At 43.1% G+C, this 24,344-nt stretch overlaps 1 protein-coding gene across 1 annotated transcript in view; it reads left to right on the top strand.

The window, feature by feature from the left end:
* The window catches only part of MTSS1 (MTSS I-BAR domain containing 1), a 121,824-nt gene extending 99,291 nt beyond the window's left edge, over positions 1–22,533 (top strand). Inside the window, exons 7-15 of the mRNA XM_044295372.1 lie at positions 512–669; positions 1,261–1,368; positions 1,648–1,745; positions 6,398–6,608; positions 7,155–7,274; positions 11,712–11,885; positions 15,809–15,967; positions 16,265–16,427; positions 17,353–22,533. Coding sequence (XP_044151307.1) covers positions 512–669; positions 1,261–1,368; positions 1,648–1,745; positions 6,398–6,608; positions 7,155–7,274; positions 11,712–11,885; positions 15,809–15,967; positions 16,265–16,427; positions 17,353–18,035 — 1,874 coding nt within the window. The 3' untranslated portion in view covers positions 18,036–22,533. The remainder of the gene's footprint in view (positions 1–511; positions 670–1,260; positions 1,369–1,647; positions 1,746–6,397; positions 6,609–7,154; positions 7,275–11,711; positions 11,886–15,808; positions 15,968–16,264; positions 16,428–17,352) is intronic.
* Positions 22,534–24,344: the final 1,811 nt, after the last annotated feature.

Raw genomic sequence — 24,344 nt, 5'->3', positions numbered from 1 at the left:
GGTTTGTGCAGTGGCTCCTCAGGATAGGTCATCAGATCGGCGGGGGCCTGACTTCCAGCACCCCTGCCGATCATCTCTTTGAAGGGGTTATGCTGCTCAATGTCACATTACATCTACCAAGGATGACCAAAACCCAGTCCATATTCAAGGTCAATGCAGATTAATGAGAGGAGACAACCCTTCCAGTTTGGAACCGCTGCTTCAAACGGCTGCACCACTGACACTCAACCAACATGTTCCCTGCAGTGAAACTAACTGGCCGCTGTTGTCTGATACCTTCCAATGGCGCCTTCCAGTAAAGATAACTTCTGGCCTTGTAGTATGAGACCCCAATTCAAAATCTGTGACCAGGCCCCACCTACTATGACCGTTTTTAATACTGGTGTCTTCTTATGTGGCAGTGTTTTTGGGGACCTTTCAGACACCAGGGGCCGATGTGACTAATACCCCTGCACGCCCTATAGCTGCACTCCGTGTAAGACTGACTAGCTGTTCTTGGTTGTGTTTGCAGGGAGAGGAGATATACAGCCCCAGCTGGACAGCGCTCTACAAGATGTCAATGACAAGTACCTTCTCCTGGAGGAAACGGAGAAACAAGCGGTCAGGAAAGCCCTTATCGAGGAGCGCAGCCGCTTCTGCTCCTTCATCTCCATGCTGCGGCCTGTCATAGTGAGTCCTTGCTCCATCCTTCGTTGACTTGCTTTAGGTTGCCGCCACCCTGTGTCTTTCTGTTTTTTTTTTTTTTTTTAAATATGTGTTTGTAGGTCGTTTTATATTTTAATAATAGCCATTGTATACATGATTGGATTGCACACGCAAAAAAAAAAAAAAACAGCACACTGATGTCATCCATGTGCTATCCGCATCCGTTTGTTGGTTCTGCAAATTAAAGAACATGTCTTGTTCTTGTCTGTATTGCAGACGAGAATAGTCATTCCTAGTGATGGGAGTGAGAAAAATGCGGATTGCACATAGACTGCATTTTGCGGATCCGTGCATGAGGCCTTATTTATATAAAACCGGAGAACCCCAAAAGATCACTTACACAGCCTATATGTATGTGATATAGATGGTGGTCCGACCACAGAGATTCCCAGTGGCCGGAGGGCGACGATTCAGTGGTGACCACTTCTTTACTGGGAAAGAACTTCTGCGTTCTTGGGATTTATGGGTCCGACACTTGTGGATTGATGAATTCTGTTGGCTCTGCCCTTCGTTTTGTCTGTCCTTTGCCTGACACTGCTGTCATCTTTTGAACAGGAGGAAGAGATTTCAATGTTGGGGGAGATCACACACTTGCAGACCATATCTGAAGACCTGAAGACCCTAACCATGGATCCACATAAACTTCCTTCTGCCAGTGAACAGGTGACCGACCACATAACTCAGCAAAACATTAATAGTTACGGGATCCAATTGGAGCTGGTTGTACGCAGATACTGGCAATAGCAGCGCCACCATTTGGTTGTGCAATTAAATGCATTCTATTGCTCGTTGTTATCATCCGTTTCCGGCAGGAGGAGAAGCTGGGTGTCTTGCATATCTTACGATTTTTTGCAGATACCTAATTGTCACATATTGTCCAGCATCACGTGGACACTTCAGTATAGATGGGATAGATAATCAGATTTCTTGATGTCTCCATAGGTGATTCATGATTTAAAAGGCTCAGACTATAATTGGTCTTACCAGACTCCACCCTCGTCTCCGAGTACCACCATGTCTCGCAAATCCAGTGTCTGCAGGTAAGTGACGGGCGTCTCTTCTGCCCATAGTGACATTGTGGTTTTCTACCAAAAATGTATTATGACTAACACAGCTAAGCCGAGTCATTTCTGACAGTCTGGTTGCTAGGGGTAAACTACCTAGCAACCACAGTCATTTCATTCTATAGCAACCAGTCTGTCCTAAATCACTGAGATCTTCAGAGGACAGTGAAAAGCTGGCAAGACTTAAAGGGAGTCTGTCACCACATTTTAGCATGTTAGACCGTTAAAATAGGGTTATGTGATCCAGCCAGAACATAAAAACGGTACCTTTGTGGTAGAAAACGGACTTTTCAATTTGCAGAAAACGAACTTATAAGATTATCTTCTGAGCCCTCTCAAGTGCCCAGGGCGGTCTCTCAATCCTCGGAGCCCCAGGCAGGCACCTCCTAAACGGCTGATAACTCCGCCCTCCGTGCGCCTCTGCCCGCCCGTTTACTCCCCTCCCCTGTCCCTTTCCACTGCGGCTGTGCGGTACAAATCGTAGCAGGCGCATGCGCAATAGGTATTGCGATGCCCTGCCAGGAGCGGGCATCGCATTGCGCATGCGCCCGCTACGATTTGTACCGCACAGCCGCAGTGGAAAGGGACAGGGGAGGGGAGTAAACGGGCGGGCAGAGGCGCACGGAGGGCGGAGTTATCAGCCGTTTAGGAGGTGCCTGCCTGGGGCTCCGAGGATTGAGAGACCGCCCTGGGCACTTGAGAGGGCTCAGAAGATAATCTTATAAGTTCGTTTTCTGCAAATTGAAAAGTCCGTTTTCTACCACAAAGGTACCGTTTTTATGTTCTGGCTGGATCACATAACCCTATTTTAACGGTCTAACATGCTAAAATGTGGTGACAGACTCCCTTTAAAGGGGCTTCCCATATTAGAGAATTATGGCTGCTTTCTTCGCCCATGTGCACAGGTTGTGCCCCTTTCACGTTAGTGGAGCTGCAAAACCCATGGTGGCCTTGTTTATGGAAAAAGCAGCCATGTTCCTAATTCTATATATCCCCTTTAAATGAACCTCATGTGCCTTTTACTAAAAATTTGCAGACAACCTCTGACTATGAAAGGTCCGTGATGGAGGAAAAATAAACACATTTTTTAATGGAATTTTGATTGTGACAACCCCATATGGGACAACCCCTGTCCATATGGTCCTCCCTCAGTAAGTCATAGTGTAAAGCTGCTGGAGGACCATGTAGGGACGATTCCAATTCAAATGAATGGGCGGCATGCAATACCTCACTTCGCCTGCAGGAGAAATGTGAATTGTCCTGGAATTAAAGCTGATTGCCAAATATTTTGGCCTTGGACCTGTGGTGAAATGAAGACCACTGACGCGCCCTCATTTAGAGAAGGGGGTTGTCCTCGTGGAGCAACCCCTTTTAACTTGATACTTTTTCCAGCCAGTAAAGCACCCGCGGTTTTCTATATCCTTTCAATATTTTGGTTGAATAAAGCTGGCAAGATCTGGGTACACCACTGAGGGTTGGGGGCAGACCTTCTATTACAATCTTGGTGATCTCAACAAAAGTCAAGGTTTGCCTGTAGGTAACCAAAGCTCATGAGCATTGACCTTCTTGATTGCTCTGGCCAGCTCTACCACTAGATATGGTGTTGAGTTCTATAAATTACTGTACGCCAGACTTTATGGGGGGGCTTCATTTGGGGGTGTTTTTGGACTATGTTGGTTTATGATGATAAATGTTATAGTGCAAATTAACCTTTCAATTCCTGGCTCACCTGTGGCCATTACATAAGCTGGGGAGGTGTCCTTGTGTCACACACACCTCCCCGTATGATGCGTTGAGTGATGTCATTCACCCCGGAGAAAACTGTTTTGTGCAATGTAAAACAGTTCAATGTGCATGATGTCTCACCCTGGAGTCTTTATATCCCCCGTTGTCTATCCGGCACGCTGCGATATGGCCTCCCCCCATGTGCTGGTCCCTCAAGAATCACACGAGCATGCCCAAGGCAGCAACCTGTGTGTGTTTTACATGACTGTGTGCACAAACCTGCAGTATATACTGTGTCTATAGCTGGGTATGTAGAGGGACGATATATATCCAGTAATGCATGCAAGCCCGTCATGTGCAGTATCCGAAACACTGTCTGGTTAGGACTGTATTACCCTCCAAAATTTATTCTGTCATTATTCCAGTATTCAGAGAGGTCAGAGGTCTGTTTTCATGATCCGGAGTTCCAGATCCTCGGCTTTGCTTCTCACAAACATTCTTGTTGCCTACAGCCACCATTAGGGGGAGCTTACAGCATACGTGTTATTGACTTTAGTGTATAAGTAGTATGCATTAAGCTCCCCCTAGTGGTAACCTCAGGCAGACACAGTTTTCTCATTTTGAGAGCATGTATCAGCAGGATCTTGCTGATTCAAACAATACCTCTAAAATCTGTGCCACCTTTCATGAGAGATCAGCTGTTTGTTATGTGGATGAGGGCCATAGTGCGCCAAGGGACGGCCCTAGCTCCTCGGAGCACCTCAGCTCCTCCACTTTCCGCCCTTAGCCACTTCGCCCTCCGCTTGACTGATTGGGCCAGGCATCCTTCCTGGCTCTGTAACCATGTGCCATTCAATCTTCAGTCAGCACATGTGCAGCAATGTCAGCTTTTCCTGGTGCTGAGATGCTTGCCGCGCATGCGCCAATTAGAGATTCAGTGGCACATATATGGCATTACAGGGCCAGATAAGAGATTAGTCAGGATGGTTGGCGCTATCAGTCAAGGGGAGGGAGAGTGGCTAAAGATAGAAAGCGGAGGAGCTGAGGTGCTATGAGTGCTAGGGCCAGGCCCTCGTTGCACTGAAGCCCTTATTCGCATATTTAATAAACGGCTGATTTCTCTTGAACAGAGTCACAGATTTTAAACCGCAGGATCAATACTACCTGGCAGTATGCCTTGTTTAATAGGGTTGATCCTTCTGCTACTCTTTAAAGGAAACCTATCAGCAGGATTGGCTCCTATAAGCCTTTTCCATCACCATTTGTAACCTGAAAAGGCCTTTCTAACGATATATCCATTATTTACATTAGTCCATTGTAACGCTGCATACCTCATAAAAAGGACCTTCCCTACAAATGAAGGCTCAAGTGTCCACTGGGCGTATCCAGACTCTCTAAGTGTCATGGTCTGTCATTGATGAGCCTCCCCCTGGTCCATTGATTGACGAAGAGCTGAAAACCATGCATGCAACGTTTGCCTTTGTGCGGACAGAGTAATTCATTTTGGCACTTTCGGGTCATCGGGAGCCATGGCATGCGCAGACCAAAATTGATTACTTTGCCCAAGGCAAACACTCTGCGCATGCGTTGCAGCTGTACCGCACCAGCACTAGATTGCATACAGCCCGAGGATGACATCGTAGACATCCTCCACGTCCATCGGTGGACCAGGGACGGGCTTAACGGATAATGACCGGGACACTTAGACGGTACGGATTCCATCAGCGGACAATTGAGCCTTCATTTGTGCATGACACAGGAGTTTTGTGAAGAGTTTGAGGCATGGGGCTGTACAGTTGACTAATGGTGATGGGAGTGTTTTTTGGGGGTCATTCCTGCTGACAAGTCCCCTTTTAAAGGAGTATTCCGGTTATAGTTACCCCCAATCCACAGGATAGGGGATAACTATTAGATCGGTGGAGGTTCTATCACTGGGACTCCCACTGATCACAAGAAAGTGGGCCCCATACTCCGTGGAACCCTCAAAAAGAACCTGCCAGGCATTTGTGCGGCTGCTATCATTCATTTGTATGGGAGGTCCAGAGATAGCCGAGTTCAGCGCTCAGCTACCTCCGGCGCTCCCATAGAAATGAATGGCGCGTCTACTCACATGCCGACCAGCTGCTCCGTTCATTTACGGGGCCCTGTTCTCGTGATTGGTGGAGGTTCCAGCAGTAGGACCCTCACAATCTAATAGCTATGCCCTATCTTGTGACAGAAGACCAGGAGAAGAGCATCTTAGCGGTAGTCACGCCATACCCCCTACCCTATAGATAGGCCCAAGACGACGCTCTCGTCAAACTGTGATGTCATTATATGATGACACGGCGTCCCGTCACGTGTTGCCATAGAAATACAGCCCAATATATAGACTTTTTTGATGCTGTACAGGTGAGGCCACAAGGTGCGGCTATCAGCGCATAGCCTAGCAATGCCCGCCCACGGCAGCCAATGGCCACACGATTTTGGCTGCTTCAGGCGGTGTGGTATCACCCGATCCATTAGGATTATTACATTATCCCAGACACTTGCATTCTCAGGACAGGGCTCCTTTAAAATTACTTTCTTATGCCTAGCGCAGGGCCTGAGGGGGCGGAGCTTATGCCTCCTCGGGCCCTTCACTTGTCATTTCAAGGACTCTGAACTCCCAGAATCCACCTCTTTGACAGTATGTTAACCAGACCGCGGATACTGCCTTCCCATGTTGTGTGTGTTGCGGTGCTCATGCTGCCCGGGGATTTGTGGAGTTTTAATTTGGTTCCTGCTTTTTTTCCCCTCCCCTCTTCTTTACCCTGCATTTTATTTTTTCTTTATACCCCTCAATCACCCCCCACCACTTCTCCCCAACTTTTGTCCCTTCCCTCTCGTCTCCTCCTTGCCTCCCCCTCCTTTGTCTCACACAGCAGTCTGAACAGCGTTAACAGTAGTGACTCCAGATCCAGTGGTTCCCACTCACACTCACCCACTTCGCACTATCGCTATCGCAGCTCCAATCTGCCCCAGCAGGCCCCGATGAGACTGTCCAGCGTCTCCTCCCATGATTCCGGCTTCATCTCCCAGGATGCTTTTCAATCAAAGTCTCCGTCCCCCATGCCGCCGGAAGCTGTCAACCAGGTGAGGTTCATCCCTTATATCGAATATATCTAGTAAACTGTTCAGTAAGTCCTCAGTGCCAAAATAGGCTTGGTTTTACAGCAGCCCACCTGCTTGTTGATGGTTTCCAGGTAGTTGCTGCTTATTTTCAACCCCTGCAGGAAAAAATTAACTAGCAACTTTAAAGGTAATGAAAAGGTATCACTAAGACGCTGGATTTTACATCTGCCGACCATAGAACCAATGCAGACCTGAGGCTTTTTTTTTGTGCCTAGATCCTTCTTTAGATATATAGATTTTCGCCCATTAGATTTTCATGTTGGTTTTCACATATGACAAAATCAAGAGGCCTTAGAGATCCCTGCAAAATCATAGCAAGACCAGTCGAAAAGCAACTGACCTGCTTGTTGACGGTTTCCATAGCTTTGTAAGAAGTTATTCATGTATATTCAGTCACACATGACTTTCTTCTGCCTTATAGGCTACAGGCCGTGACGCTTTCTAATTTTCTGTTGTATTATTACGATCACCCATCTTATCCTGTCCGTTCCCCTTTGCTCTATGCAGAATTCGTCCAGTTCAGCTTCATCCGAAGCCTCTGAGACCTGCCAGTCCGTGAGCGAGTGCAGCTCTCCGACTTCTGTGAGTTCTGGATCTACCATGGGAGCGTGGGCCTCCACTGATAAGGTGATATACCTTGAAGCTGCTGCTGTGTGTTTTCTATACAGTATATATATGTATGTAGCAGAGCTGAACTGATTTATTTATCCATTTGGAGTCCTCATTTTTGTGCAGTCCTATGTAAGACCCAAGGTAATATACTGTGATTTCGCAGTCACTGGTGCCTAATGATGATATAATATATTAAATATTAAAATAAATATATTCTTCTAGTTGTAGCACCATTATAGTAACATTTACCCAGGTACACCCCCCATTCTACCAGTCGGGGCGTGTCCTTGCACAGTCTGACACTAGCAGCACTGACTTTACGATGCTCATTTACGGTGATTGGGAGGAGTGCTTACACACAGTGATTGGGGTGTGATTCATTTAAGTGAATGCCTGACCTTTTACACTGTGTAATGTTTAGGTCCCATAATGTGTGCTGATTTATTTCTTAATATACCTGCACAGCGGGTAGTGCTCCATTTTTTTCTGATGCAGAGCTCCAAATCCCCTCCATAGAAAGAGAGGTAAATGATAAAGTTCTGCCTGCCTTCTGTCTCCACTAGGGGGAGCTCAGGCGATAACTGCATATTGTTTATACAGTGAACACAATAATAACCAACAATGGTGGCTGCAGGTAGGGCCTTTAGAGCTCTGAATCAGGAAAACGATATAATAAAGGATATAATAAAGAAAATTAATCATCATAAAATTTTAGGGATTTTCGTTTTGTTAGGTGATGCCCCTTGATGATAAGCTAGTCACAGGGCGTCCCAGTGCTGATAAAACAAAACCAGACATTCAGTTGTATGGATTAAAAAAACACGGCTGCCAGGAACAACGCCACGTCTGTCCGGGGATATATCTGGTATTACAACTCTGTTCCATTGAAGTGAATGGGGCTGATCCGCAGTGCTACGCATCCTGCTATTGGTGTGATTTGTCATGCACTGTGCTAGTCTATAGATGTAACTGAAAACTGTGGTTTATGTTCTGTATACTGTTTGATGCTATATTTTACTATATTTGAAAGCAGATTCAGGTTAAAAAGTTACATTTTGCTGAATGTTGAAAATGTCTGACATTAGGATATTGACTATATACATTTACAGATACTGAAGTATATGACCATCATTTTACAGTTTACATATATTCTACATAAAAAAATGTAGTCCCTGTCTTCATACATTATATTACTTATCCTGTACTGATCCTGAGTTACATCCTGTATTATACTCCAGAGCTGCACTCACTATTCTGCTAGTGGAGTCACTTTGTACATACATTACTTATCCTGTACTGATCCTGAGTTACATCCTGTATTATACTCCAAAGCTGCACTCACTATTCTGCTGGTGGAGTTACTGTGTACATACATTACTTATCCTGTACTGATCCTGAGTTACATCCTGTATTATACGCCAGAGCTGCACTCACTATTCTGCTGGTGCAGTCACTGTGTACATACATTACATTACTTATCCTGTACTGATCCTGAGTTACATCCTGTATTATACTCCAAAGCTGCACTCACTATTCTGCTGGTGGAGTTACTGTGTACATACATTACTGATCCTGAGTTACATCTGTATTATACTCCAGAGCTGCACTCACTATACTGCTGGTGGAGTCACTGTGTACATATATTACATTACTTATCCTGTACTGATCCTGAGTTACATCCTGTATTAAACTCCAGAGCTGCACTCACTATTCTGCTGGTGCAGTCACTGTGTACATACATTACATTACTTATCCTGTACTGATCCTGAGTTACATCCTGTATTAAACTCCAGAGCTGCACTCACTATTCTGCTAGTGGAGTCACTTTGTACATACATTACTTATCCTGTACTGATCCTGAGTTACATCCTGTATTATACTCCAGAGCTGCACTCACTATTCTGCTGATGCAGTCACTATGTACATACATTACATTACTTATCCTGTACAGATCCTGAGTTACATCCTGTATTATACTCCAGAGCTGCACTCACTATTCTGCTGGTGTAGTTACTGTGTACATACATTACTGATCCTGAGTTACATCTGTATTATACTCCAGAGCTGCACTCACTATACTGCTGGTGGAGTCACTGTGTACATATATTACATTACTTATTTTGTACTGATCCTGAGTTATATCCTGTATTATACTCCAGAGCTGCACTCACTATTCTGCTGGTGCAGTCACTGTATACATTACATTACTTATCCTGTACTGATCCTGAGTTACATCCTGTATTATACTCCAGAGCTGCACTCCACTATTCTGCTGGTGGAGTCACTGTATACATTACATTACTTATCCTGTACTGATCCTAAGTTACATCCTGTATTATACTCCAGAGCTGCACTCACTATTCTGCTGGTGCAGTCACTGTGTACATACATTACATTACTTCTCCTGTACTGATCATGAGTTACATCCTGTATTATACCCCAGAGCTGCACTCACTATTCTCCTGGTGGAGTCACTGTGTACATACATTACATTACTTCTCCTGTACTGATCATGAGTTACATCCTGTATTATACTCCAGAGCTGCACTCACTATTCTCCTGGTGCAGTCACTGTGTACATACATTACTTATCCTGTACTGATCCTGAGTTACATCCTGTATTATACTCCAGAGCAGCACTCACTATTCTGCTGGTGCAGTCACTGTGTTCATACATTACTTATCCTGTACTGATCCTGGGTTACATCCTGTATTATACTCCAGAGCTGCACTCACTATTCTGCTGGTGTAGTCACTGTGTACATACATTACATTACATATCCTGTACTGACCCTGAGTTACATCCTGTATTACACTCCAGAGCTGCACTCACTATTCTGCTGGTGCAATCACTGTGTACATACATTACATTACATATCCTGTACTGATCCTGAGTTACATCCTGTATTATACTCCAGAGCTGCACTCACTATTCTGCTGGTGGAGTCACTGTGTACATATATTACATTACTTATCCTGTACTGATCCTGAGTTACATCCTGTATTATACTGCAGAGCTGCACTCACTATTCTGCTGGTGCAGTCACTGTGTACATACATTACTTCTCCTGTACTGATCCTGAGTTACATCCTGTATCTTCTATAATGCGGGCAGTCAGATTTTCCTGCATTAGATTACTGTACATTACCTGATGTGTACGTTCACATGTGACTTCATTACATCTTTCCATCTTATTTTTTCATCATATGAACCATTTCCATGCTTCTTTTGATTTATTTCAAGTGGGTGCAACCATTTTGAGACTGAACTAGAATAAATACAAATACTGCCAGTGCTTCACAGCTGACGTTTTACTATTGTCCCGGTCCATGCAAAATAAAGTAGCTTGCTTAAAGGACGAATCACGGTTTTGTGTTTACAGCTTTTAGGCGGCTCAATGTCTCTGTCAGGACTACTGACCCCATGTAGTGTTATCCTGCAGTCATATTACCATCCACCTGTCCCCTAACCATCTGATCGTATATTGCTAAGCAGTAAATGTAACAGTTGACTGCAGGATCAGACTACACAGGGTTTGTAGTCTGTTACCATGGAGACACAGATCTGCATAGAAACTGTTGCAATTTGATTTGCAAAGTTGCTTTACTTTTTATTTTAGATGCATCTGGACAACAAACAAAATTCGGTTGTGAAGATGGCTGTACTCTTTAAAGGGATTTTTGGGGATTAGAAAGACATGGTTAATTTCTTTGTAGAAACAGCGCCCCTCCTGTCTGTGGGTTTTGTGTGGTATTTCAGCTCAGCCCACTGACTTCGTTGCTGCAATATCAGACACAACCTTGGAGTGGAGTTGTGTCTGCAAGAAAGCCGCCATGTTTTTCTTTTCCTGCACACCCCTTTTAAGTGATGTCACTAGGACCTAGTTAATTAGCGTTGGAATCATCAGGCCTTATTTCTCAGTCTTAGGACAGTCCTTGTTGCCCATGGCAACCAATCAGTGTGCAGCTTTCTTTTTTCCAACAGTGAAAGTTGAGCTCTAATTGGTTGCAATGGGCGACAAGGACAGTTTTGATAAATGAGGCCAGTTGTCTCAGTGTACAAAATGGCTTCCTCTACGGAGTGTGGGAGTCAGGTACTCTTTAGACAGCATTTCTCCCTAGTATAACTACAAAAAATAAGTGACTACCAATATGGCCACCATGACGGCTTCCACAAGAGTTGTTGCCAAATTCCTTTTAAACTTCTCACGGCCTAGTTTTACCAAAAACCCTAAAAAGGTTTTCCATAAAGCATGGTAACCACCCTTGTTGGAGCTGAAATGGCTGTTTTATTAGTGGTCACCCAAGCTCTTTGGGTGAGCTTGGCATCTGATGGGTGGAACATGATCTTTAACTTCTGATTGCTTTTGCTCACATTCCCCTCATTTGACCATTATATTGATTTGTTTTTTCCCTGTTTTGTTTCTTTTCCTCTATGTTGTCTGTCCTCAGTTGTCTAATGGGTATTATCACTATAGTTTGTCCAGTGACCTGTCCACCACAGGTCATTTCACCCATTTCCCACTCCCAGTCTCACGTCCTTGGACCCGGTCTAGCTCAGATTGTCAACACTATTACACCATTGGGCCGGGCGTGTTACCATCGTCTAAGATCCCCAGCTGGAAGGTTTGTGTGATATAGCCCTACCTCTTCACACTTTTCTCCCGTCTTCTGTCACGAACTAATATTTTAGGTGTTTTCTGTTTCACAGCTTTTGAAAACCTATTCTGTCTGTTCTGTAAGCCTTAGTTTTGCACAACCCCTTTCTAAAACATCATGTGTACATTCATCCACACTAATGGGAAACACTTCTTTTGGGCCTTCAAAATCACTGTTGACCGGTGTTTGGCTCTTAATATTATCCATAGACTACCATTAGATGACTGCTACCAGTTTCCAAACCTTCATGGGATATAATGGTTGGTGGAATTGGATTTTTTTTGTAGATGGTTGTCATTGAACTACTTGACGTTACATGAGCAGTATCGAAAGAGCTTGCCTCATGAAAGCTTGGGTCATCCAGGCAATGGTTTGAACATCCAACTTCTATGGTCATGTTCGTTGACCGTCTTAATGGGAGACCCACCTAAAGCTTATGTTCATTGTCCAATTGAGACAACTGGCCAAAAGTGCATTGAAAAATGGTCTCCCAGTTGGTATCCTATCAAAGAAGATGGCAAGTACGTATGGAATATGATGAACGGAAATCTGGTCTTGATAAAAGGGTGGTTTTCTTAAAGATCTGATAATTTGGATAAATTTTACCGTATATTTCTGTGACAATGTCCAAAGATATCCATCACTGAAAATATCCAACATGATGTTTCGTTTGAGTACCCTTTACACCATTGACCCTCCATGGTGAACATTTTCTTGATGTCCAGAGCAGAGCTCCAGCCTTATGATGTGGCTTTTGTGGTCCCACGAGAATGGAAATTGTGTTTTGGCATTTGGACATCCAACTACCACTTATATCTGTGCTGGATAGGTTCTTACACCTGATGCATCCTCCTTGGCTGCCCATTGTCCAGCTCAGTACAGTTCTATGGGACAGTGCATCACACAGATTACTGACTAGGTTTGGTAGTGATCCTATTTGAGCCCTCTACAGGTTTACACTGACCAGTTATAGTACTCCTATACCATAAAAGGGGGGGGCTGTGCACCTTCAGGGTGAACTCTTCTTTTATAGCTCTATGCTGTACCTGACTTCCTCTCTTTTAACTTCTACAACATTTTCTGTTCTCTTAACCTCAAAATAGGGGAATTTGTCCTCTTAGACTATTGAAATGTTCAAATAAGTGTGATGGAAATTTTTAGATCCATTTAGTAATATATAGCAGGTGCAGAAAGGTATTTATCATCCCTGCCCTTCAGGCCTCTAACAGAAGTAGTGTAAATCCAACTTTTTTAAGTCCCTATGTACAGATTTATTTAAGGGGTTGTCTAGCCAGTATTTTTTTAATTTCTTATTTTAAATAAAAATGGCATAAGAAATACTCCCCTCCTCGCTCTTGTTCCTGCACTTCCCAGGTCCATGATGATCTCCACTTCCTGGTCCCTATCAACACATAGAATATAACCACTCAGCCAATCAGTGGCTGTAGCAGTGACCTTCCTCAGTCTGTGATTGGCTGAGGGGTCATTTCCTGTGTGTCAAGAGGAACCAGGAAGTACAAACTAGCAGGACCTGTCAAACGGAGTAGAAGTGGCAGAGGATTGGTGAGCTGAGTATAAACTTTGTATTTTTTGTGCCATTCTGACCCTTTTTTTTTTTTTCTTGAGTGGTAAAAGCTATCTGGGGGGGTAAAAATATGTCCTAAAATACAAGAATACCTCACATTAATATATAATTATCTTGGTATCTCCTCACCATTCACACGCCTTTCCTGTCTGGGTCCTCACAGATCTATACAAGAGCACGGTGATGTTTCACCCCTCCTGACATGCTATTACACGATTCTGGTGGTGGACTGCTGCCCGTGGTGCCATTTTGTTCCATTAATCACATATTATTTTGATGGCATGGATGAGACATCAGGGGGAAGAGTGAGGAGCTGCAGTGGTCAAGTAGTTTTGTATTTTTGGACTACTCAAAACCCCTTTTAATCATTGTCTATGTGAAGTGAAGTAAGGGATTCGGAGCTCCAATGATGATCAGCGTTGGAAGTTTTATTCTAGATACTATCCAGAAGTCTCAAGTTGAAGCTGGTATATACAGTTAGGGCCATATATATATTTGGACACTGACACAAATTCTGGTTTTATTACCTGTTTACTAAAACATATTTAAGTTATAGTTATATAATAGATATGGACATAAAGTCCAGACTTTTAGCTTTCATTTGAGGGTATCCACATTAAAATTGGATGAAGAGTTTAGGAGTTTCAGCTCCTTTTACATGTGGCACCCTGTTTTTAAAGGAACCAAAAGTAATTGGACAACTGACTCAAATGCTGGTTTATGGTCAGGTGTGGGCAATTCCTTCATTATTTAATTCTCAATTAAGCACATAAAAGGCCTGGAGTTGATTTGAGGTGTGGTGCTTGCATTTTGAAAATTTTGCTGAGAAGTAAACATGCGGTCAAAGGAGCTCTCCATGCAGGTGAAACAAGCCATCCTTCATCTGCGAAAACAGAAAAAAACCATCAGAGAAATTGCTACACTATTAGGAGTGGCAAAATCTACAGTTTGGTACATCCTGAGAAAGAAAGAAAGCAACTGGTGACCTCAACAATGCAAAAAGACCTGGACGCCCACGGAAGACAACAGTGGTGGATGATCGCGGAATAATTACCATGGTGAAGAGAAACCCCTTCACAACAGCTAATCAAGTGACCAACACTCTCCAGGATATAGGCGTATCAATATCCAAATCTACCATAAAGAGAAGACTGAATAAAAGTAAATACAGAGGGTTCACTGCACGGTGCAAGCCACTCCTCAGCCTCAAGAATAAGAAGGCTAGATTGGACTTAAAAATCTTAAAAAAACAGCACACTTTTGGAAGAAGATTCTTTGGACAGATGAAACCAATATCAACCTCTACCAGAATGATGGAAAGAAAAAAGTATGGCATGGTACAGCTCCTGACCCAAAGCATACCACATAATCTGTAAAACACGGCGGAGGTAGTGTGATGGCTTAGGCATGCATGGCTGCCAGTGGCACTGGGTCCCTAGTGTTTATTGATGATGTGAAACAGAACAGAAGCAGACAGATGAATTCTGGGGTTTTCAGAGCCATACTGTGCGCTGAAATCCAGCCAAACTGATTGGTTGGTGTTTCATAATACAGATGGACAATGACCCAAAACATAAAGCCAAAGCAGCTCAGGAATTTATTAAAGCAAAGAAGTGGAATATTCTTGAATGGCCGAGTCAGTCACCGGATCTGAACCCAATAGAGCATTTTACTTGTTAAAGACTAAACTTCAGACAGAAAGGCCACAAACAAACAGCAACTGAAAACCGCTGCAGTAAAGGACGGGCCGAGCATTAAAAAGGAGGAAACACAGCGTCTGGTGATGTCATGAGTTCAAGACGTCAGGCAGTCATTGCCAACAAAGAGTTTTCAACCAAATGTTAGAAATTAACATTTTATTTACAATTATTAAAGTTGTCCAATTACTTTTGAGCCCATGAAATGACGGGATTGCGTTAAAAAATGCTTTAGTTCCTCACATTTTTATGCAATCATTTTGTTCACCCATTGAATTAAAGCTGAAAGTCTGAACTTCAACTGCATCTGAAATGTTTTGTTCAAAATCCATTGTGGTAATGTACAGGACAGAAATTTAAAAAATGTTCTCTGTCCAAATATATATATGGACCTAACTAACATTTTATTGCTGGTCTATGATTGTATGGTCATGGTCTGCAATACTCTCACCCAAGGTTAGAGCACTGTGATGGGTCAGTGAGTCCATAGAAGTAATGCCTATGGACAACCACAACTACTTCAGTTATGTAAGGAGATAAACCATCTTTCCTTGAGTGAACAAAGTGCTTTGAACATGTATACATACAGCATGTAACCTTTCATCCAGGACTGGGCTAAGCCAGGTCCATACGACCAACCTATGGTGAACACTCTTCAGAGGCGTAAACGTGAAGCCGATTCCAGCGGAGGAGCCTATATCTCAACTCTAGGACTGACCAGCGATGCCCGATTGTACAGGAATGCCGGTGTACCTGCAGCATTTAGGGTAAAGAGTGATGCCATGGCTCGTCTCTGCCTTTAACCAATCTTCTGTAGAGTGTCTTCTTCTGCTTCTAACACATGGTTAAATTGTTTAGTGTTGGCTCTTTTGACAATTCTGTAGAAATAATTTGCATGTATTCACCTGCAAGAATTTAGCTGTAAATCCAGAAAATCTTACATTGGATGATATGTTTGTTGCACAATGAGATTACTTTGGACTCTGATGGGTCTACTGTTGGTGGTGGGTCGTAGTCATACTGGGTGCATTGTGTTCATTTTCTTCCTCTCTTATAATCATCAGCAAGGTGAAGAAACAGAGAACTGCGACGAGTTGGCTCTGGCGTTGAGCAGAGGATTGCAGCTTGACACGCAGAGGAGTAGCAGAGATTCCTTGCAATGTTCTAGTGGATACAGCACACAGACGACAACCCCTTGCTGTTCAGAAGATACCATCCCTTCCCAAGGTACGATATGTGCACCAAGACCTGTCCTAGTTACACCTTGTCATAACTATAATTTGTAGACCTGTCTCATAGTCGCTGGACATTCATAACCTAGTACTGCCACCCAGACTATGAACAACCATAGAGAAAAATGAGGGGTAAGACTTGAGCAAAGTTCATGAACATGAGGCTCTCAGGTAGCCTTTCCAAGACTCTTCCATTCATTGGAAGTGATTATTATATTGTCCTTTAAATAAACCTCTTCCTGTTCCTATCACACATTTTTTGTGCCCTATTGGTACTACTTGAACAGCAGAGCCCATACTGTGCTGGATGAGAAAGCGAGGACTGCAAGGCACTGTGGTGATTTTGAGGAGGATGGCAATATCAGGCCAGTGCCTAGATACCATTTTGCATCCGTGTGTGCAACCATTTTCTGGACATCTGTCTTTTATGGCTATTTTGCGTCCATTTGTAATGGCTTGATGAATTTTTTTTCAACATCCCAACCCCTGCAGTGCCCTCACAGTAAACCTAATGCCCCTCATAGTGCCTCCTGGACATCATATGGCCCCCAGTATAAAGAATGCCTTCAGTGCTCCCCAACAAATATTAATGCCCCGAGTAGAACGAATGTCCCCCCATGCCTCATCCACTTACATGTGCAATCATGATCTGAGAGTAGGCGATTAATATCCTGATGTTGGAAATCCCCTTTAAAGTGCCTTTCCACCTAAAAATAACTTGACTTGTGCTATTCGACAAAGTTACTAACAATTGTATACAACCATGTCAACCAATACGACCACTATTACGGCTCTCATAGTGGTTGTCATGAGCTTTCTTAGGCTCCTGTACAGCCGATGTACCTAATTTTATGCCGGGAACAAAACCTTCAAAATATTTTCCCCTAAACCACATTTTTTAACCTCACTCTTATCTTCAGTTTCAGATTACGATTACTTCTCGGTGAGTGGAGACCAAGAACCTGACCAACAGGATTTTGATAAATCTTCCACCATCCCTCGAAACAGTGATATCAGCCAGTCCTACAGGAGGATGTTCCAAGCCAAACGTCCTGCCTCCACCGCTGGGCTACCAGCCACTTTCGGACCTGTGATCACACCTGGTGTGGCCACCATTCGTAGGACACCATCCACCAAGCCATCAGTGAGACGTGGCACTATTGGTGGAGGTCCCATACCGATAAAGACACCGGTTATACCCGTTAAGACCCCCACAGTGCCAGATATGCCAGGTGGGCTCCCCACCAGCACAAGTGAAGAATACCCTGAGCAAAGCCCCGACAACCCTTCCCTCGTAGAAGCTTCCATCGGAGAAATGCCAACTTCACTGTGGAGCGGACAGGCTTCTGTAAACCCCCCAGTCCCGGGACCACAAGGCATGATTGTGGAGGAACAGAGGCAAGGAAGGTCAGAAAATGATGAAGATGATGATGATCAGGATGGATCTTTCATCCCTGATGCCCCGGTTCAAGCCCATCCAGAGCCAACAGAGTCTGCTCCAGAAGAGGCACCTCAAGGAGATGACATGCTTTATGCTATCCGCCGTGGAGTTAAACTTAAGAAAACCAGCACAAATGATCGCTCGGCCCCTCGTCTCTCCTAGAGATTTGGGACACTATGGCCGGGACTACAGAACTTTCACCCTGGTGACTCCCTTTAACCCATTCCAGTCCGTGACCGGCGGATTGTCTAGGAGCGTACACAGGGTTGACTCTTAATAAAAGAAGATAAATCTATATATTCTCACAGTTAAGCAGAGTAGAAGAGTTACTATCTGTCCGTGTCCCCATGCTGTAAAAAGTCTTCTGACTTCTGCACATAGTTATTCCCCTCTCAGTTTTTTTCTGGTTATTTTTGGCCCCTCCCAATTTTTTTGTTCCCGTTTTTTCCATAAAGTGCCAAAATCTTTTTTTTTTTCCATTTTGTATCTAGACGTCTTTGTAAATTTTCAAACTGCTTTAAATGGGATAAGGAACAAGTGTGCATCGTAATAGAAGAAGGACTGTTTTTGTGAACCCCCACCCCACCATCGAAAAGAAAAAAAATAACTTTGTATAGATCAAGCATGAGCATACCTTTTGTGGCATGATGGGAGATGTAGTTCAACAACCGTTGCAGTCAGAGGATGATAAGGTGTAGACCACCTCCGAATCACCGCAGCTTAGTTTTTTCCTATACACAACTACAAGCTTACTTTTTAATGATTATTATTTTAAAATATTTTTTTTTCACATTTTTTTTAACTGTTAAAAATTATTAACAATTAAAAGCAATATAATAAAAAAATAAGTAGCATGTAACCAGGGGGAATAAAGGGTTAAGAACGTTATGATATAACATAGGCTGTCATACACGTCACCTGTAATCTAGTCATCGCCTGTAGCTCCATGATAGAAGATTCAAGCCAGTCCAGACCACTAATCCATGGAGTGCTTTCCACCTCCGTCAGTATACACGTCATATGTAATATATCAGACCAGTCATGTCACTTTTAGTACTGTGTGTAATGTCTTACTAGGCAGGAATTTAAAGGATTTGTACAGGATTTTATTTTATTTTTTCTTGTCAAATCAGCACCACCCTTGCACATAGGTCGTGATCGGTATTACAGCTCAGCTCTAGTCAAGTGATTGGGGCAGAGCTGCAATACCACACACAACCTGTAAACTGCTTTGATGCTGTTTCTGGAAGAAATTTGCTATTTTTTTTATTTATTTTTTATCTAATCCTGTACAACCCCATAGTTGGCAGCCATTTTGTGGGCTAAAGCAATAGCTATTTAATGAGATATCACATCTAGAATACGGACATCGGGAACTAGCACATGAAATGGTTGCCATATCTGAAAGTTGGTGATATGTCCCTGCTGGGTTTTACTGTATCGTAAAGCACTCAGTTTTTAGTTTTTTTTTTATAGATATGTGCGCTCACACTATCTCACCAAGTACTAACATAAGGGGTTAAGTATAATGTTAAATCTAAAAAAACTGAAAAAAAAAAAGGCTAAGGCAATTATAAAGGTATTAAACGTTTAAGGTAGTTGGAAGTTCACAGATGTAAAATAGAGTAAAAATTTAATAAAATGTAACAAAAATAAAAATTAAAAAAATTTGCTTATTCACATTTAAGATCCAGCTGGCTGGGTCGAGTTTGCAACCTTTGATCGCATCCAAATGACACTTTACACGCACACGTCGCTGTTCAGTATTGTGGAGGCAAATGGTTTTACAAAATAAAAATACATTTTTTTAGTAAATATTTTCACATTTTTTTACACTAATTTGGCACAGGACTTAAATGGAACGAAGGAAAATTCAGTTTCAAGGACATTCTCTTTGGGTTATATGTTATGTATTTTATGACTGTTTAATGGTAGGAAATAGCACTGTAGCACAAATAAATTGTATGTATATAGAATAATACAAATTACACTACTTTAATAGGTCAAATGAAATCTATAGAAGTTTTTGGAAAATGGAAGATCCGGGTAGAGAAACCAGTGAAATGGTTTTAGGCCATCTGGACATACAGTGACTCCCGATTCAGTATCATAAAACAGCCAATTTTACAAATGTAGAGTTTTAACAATTCTTGAACTTCTGCCCTGATGGTATTCCAAAAATGTAGAATCTTTTTGAGATATTCACTGAGACAGCTATGGTCAGCTGGATGTGAGAAGATGGTGCCAGAAAATCAGGATGAACACTACAGCTCCAGAGTAAATTCTGCCCTGTGTATAAAAAAGTGATCAGTCATCGGTCTGAGGGCCACTATTTTGGTACCTGAGATGTTTGGCACTGGATTGATGGTTCTCCATGTTGGCAAAGTAATATATAAGAAATTATATATCTATAAAGTGAGGGGAAAATAACACTCAAAGGGTTGCACCATCAAAATGACCACTTACCGGACCTCACACCATCTCGAAGAGGGGAAAAAAGTGTCTATGTTTTATGTTTCTTTCATTTTAGAAATTTTTAGAAATGAAGGGTTTTTATGTTTTGTATTTTTCTTTTAATAGATGAGGTCCATAGCGTTTGGCATCAATTTCTTTTAAAATAAAAAAACGCTAATTGATCCCTCGGGTACCTACAATCACATTCATCGCAATTAGATTGCAGACCTCATTCTAAAACGGAGATGTTGCAGATGCCAGGCCCCCATGTATAGCGCTTAAGTCCCTTCCCTCGCCTCCCAAGGACCTTTTTTTTTTAAAAGCCCTCCCCAACACAAGGTCCCCTTTTCTATCTATAAATGGCATCGATATTGATAAATATTTTTTCTAGAGCAATATCACTTGTAGAAACGCATTTCAGGGTAAGGACTGGCAGACGGGATTTAGAGGGGAAGTACACAGCAGGTTACCAACGCCCGAGCCCCCAGGCTCATTGGATAAATGATGCCAAAATGCAATATTGTCAATGGTGCTAGTCTCAGAAAACCAACTCTGCAAAATTCTTTGTTGGCTGTCGATGTAAAGTAACATGTGAAGTTGTTGTGTTTCATGTATGAAGACGTACGCTGCTGTGATTCCTTCCGAGATGTTATGTCGCAGTACAGCATACTTAAATGACATGATTATAGGGGAAAAAAGTCTGTTTTTTTTATATAAATCCCGTGAGATTTTTCTTTCCAAATCCAGAAAAGCCTGACCAGCCATCCACTGTCTGAGTTCATAGCAAGCATGATGAACACCTATATGGCAGCCATTTTGTAGTAAGCGTACTAAGTGTAGATGGCAAGCTAGCTAAAATTATAGAGGACAGTCATTTTGTCTTGGCCTAAGGCCGCTTTCACATGGCTGTAGTATGGGTGTTATACTCACATCAACATATGAGTCCTGTTCAGTAGAACCACAGGAGCACTAAGTCCGCTTCAGTAGAACCTCATTAGGTGCAGATATTGCAACTATAATAGAGACCCTAAAATGCACCTGTATTATAGACGTGTGCAAGCGACCTAAGAATTACCACTTTGGCTCAAACATGTTATGGTCTCTAGCGAATTGGTTGCCTGCCCATGAATATTGGTACAGGCTACAAAATGGCTGCCCCCTGTGCATTTGGCTCTAGAAATAATCCACGTAACAAGCTAACTGAAATCAAAGGATGCCATTTTGTTCACTCTCACAGTAAGTGATGAAGTTGATAAAATCACAGTAGGCAGCCATTTTGTCTGAAGAAATGTTCCTTTAAGAATACCACTAATGCTTAAAGGGGTTTTGTAATAAATGCAAAACCTTGTCAGACCATTGTAGATGGTGATCCCTAAGCTCTTGTGGACCTCAGCGATCCACGTAACACTTCATGTTTTGTGCAGTAGCTGCCGCACTGTAACATGCATTACAGGCCGTTTTTCCTGCCTAAATCAACTTGCTTGACGGGAGTCAGCCCCACGGTAATCAGCTGAATGCCTCGGCGGCTCTCAACTGAAAGGGGTGGTCTCTAAATAGTACGGTGATTGACTACGTACTTGTGACTGTAGGTACAGACCACAAAATGGCTGCCCCCACTGCACGTCCACTTTGAACAAGATTCATATGAAAACCTTTAAGTACACGGCGAGCTAGGCGAAATCATAGTAGACATTTTGTACCAAGCGATATCCCTAGCTTCTAGTGAAATCAATTGGCTGCCTACTCGTGAGTGTTGATGTAGCCCACAAAATGGCCACCCCCCTGCGCGCGTAGGGCTGTCGGGTCCACCTTTTTTTTTTAATAAAAGGAAACAGTTATCCATGTCTGAAATGAACTAAGTGGCTAGTATGAAATATGTGGTTGTCATTGCCCTTAAACGTTTTAGTATGAGACTCTCACCCACGTTCACCATAGGATTATGCCCTATTTTTTTGTTGTTCTGTTTTGTGTTTCTTTTGCATATTGTATGGCAGTGTCATGGCAGAAGAAACGAGTCATTGGGAATCCGTGACTTTTCTGCTCTTGTGTTTAGTTGCTAGTTTGTACTGAGAGTTGACCTCTCCCTGTGCAGGTTGTTTTACATTGTTTAAATGACTTTTTGCTGTAACTGTGCCTCCCTGTACATTGTAACAATTGCTTCAGCCTACATAAAAAAAAGAATAAAAAGAAAAACTGGATAAAGGCATGTGCATGTGTCTGGTATAAAGTCATTTCTCAAGAACCTCCACGTCACTAGCCTGGAATAAGGTGTGAAATGCAGCATCTGTGTATCTTCATTTGTACATTTTCCTCTCCATGGCTGAGCTTCATCTCCCTGCCCTGGTCACATGAAGATGACATCAACACAGGTCCTTCAACTGTAAAACTACTGACTCTGTATGGCTGCCCTGATCACATGCTGATGACATCATCACTGGTCCTTTTGCTCAGCTAGCCAGGTTTTCACAGCTAGCTATGTAAGTGTAATTGGGGAAAGGGCCCATAGCAGCTACGTGGTCTTCCTCTATTAGAGGTAGGTCACTGGGCACAAGACATTAGCAGCAGTGTAAGCATTGCAGTGTGACCTCCATGGACTTGTTTCTCCAGCATATCCCACAGATGATATTCAGATCGGTTTGTCATGTTCCTCATTCCTGGCCATTATCCTTCTGAAAAAGACCACTATCATGAAGGGGGGGATTTGTCTACACGGTGATTACGTAGGTGGTACATGTCACATCTGTGTGATGCAAGGAGCTAAGGTTTCTCAGCAGAACATTGCCTTAGCTGGCTTGTCTTCTTCCCATGGTACATACTGGTGCCATCTCTTCTCCAAGTAAGTGATGTACATGCTCCCGGACCTCCACTTGATGTGACCTGATGCATCAGACCAGACCGCTTTTTTTTCCATTGCACCATTGTCCAGTTCTGATGCTCACATGGCCATGGTAGACCATCTCAGTGGTGGAAAACAGGTTGGGTGCACAGCAAACTGCATCGCTCTGCCTGTGCTGACACCTATCTATGATAGCCAGCAATAAAGGTAGTGTCTTGGAATTTATACAAATTCATCTAACAGAAGGGAATATGATAGAATAAAAAAATTACTCACCCATTAAATACCTGCTGCTCCAGTGGTCCCCCACTGATCTTGTTTGGACCACCAGTGCAGAAGTAACTCTGGACAACCCTATACATTTTTTTTCAGCAATTTGCTCTGCAGTGGCTCTTCTGTGGGATAGGACCAGATTGGCTAGCCGCCTTCCCCATGTGCATCAATGACTCTTGGCAGTCATGACCCTGTTGCTCGTTCACCAGTTGTCCTTCAATGTCCCATTTCGGGTCACTTCTAACCGCTGCATACTAAGAACACCCCCCACATAACCTAATGTTTTAGAGATGCTGTGGCCCAGTCATCCACATATCAAAATTTGGCCCCTGTCAAAGTTCGTCAGATCCTTGTCCCTTGCTCATTTTTCCTGCTTCAAACACATCAACTTCAAGAACTGACAGGCACCATTGTAACAAGATAATCAATGCTATTCAATTTACCGGTCACTAGTTTTAAAGGGCATCTGTCATCAGGATTAACCTATTAAAGGGGTTGTTTCATCTTGGGTTTTGATGGCATATAGCTAGTATATGCCATCAAAGTCAGATAGATGCAGCTCCCACCATCTCCAGAATGGCCCCCGAAAGTGAAGGAGCATACCGCACATGAGCAGAGTACTGGCATGGCCACCACTCCATTCACTTCTATGAGTGCCGGAGAAAGCCAAACCAGCACTCGCCTATTTTTGGGGGTCCTGTTCTAGACAAAGGTGCAGGTCCCAGAAGGTGGGACCTGCACCTATCTGACATAGGTGGCATATCCTAGAGATATGCCACCAATATCTAAGATGGGTCAACTCCTTTAAACCAGGCTCCTCCACTCTGCTCGATTGAAAGACCAGGCTTCTGATGTATCCCCTCACCTGGCTATGTAATCCCATTCCTGTACCATTGAGTTAATTCTTG

This window comes from Bufo gargarizans, chromosome 5 (assembly GCF_014858855.1).
Source record: "Bufo gargarizans isolate SCDJY-AF-19 chromosome 5, ASM1485885v1, whole genome shotgun sequence".
NCBI lineage: Eukaryota > Metazoa > Chordata > Amphibia > Anura > Bufonidae > Bufo > Bufo gargarizans.
This window is presented reverse-complemented; position numbering and strand designations above follow the sequence as displayed.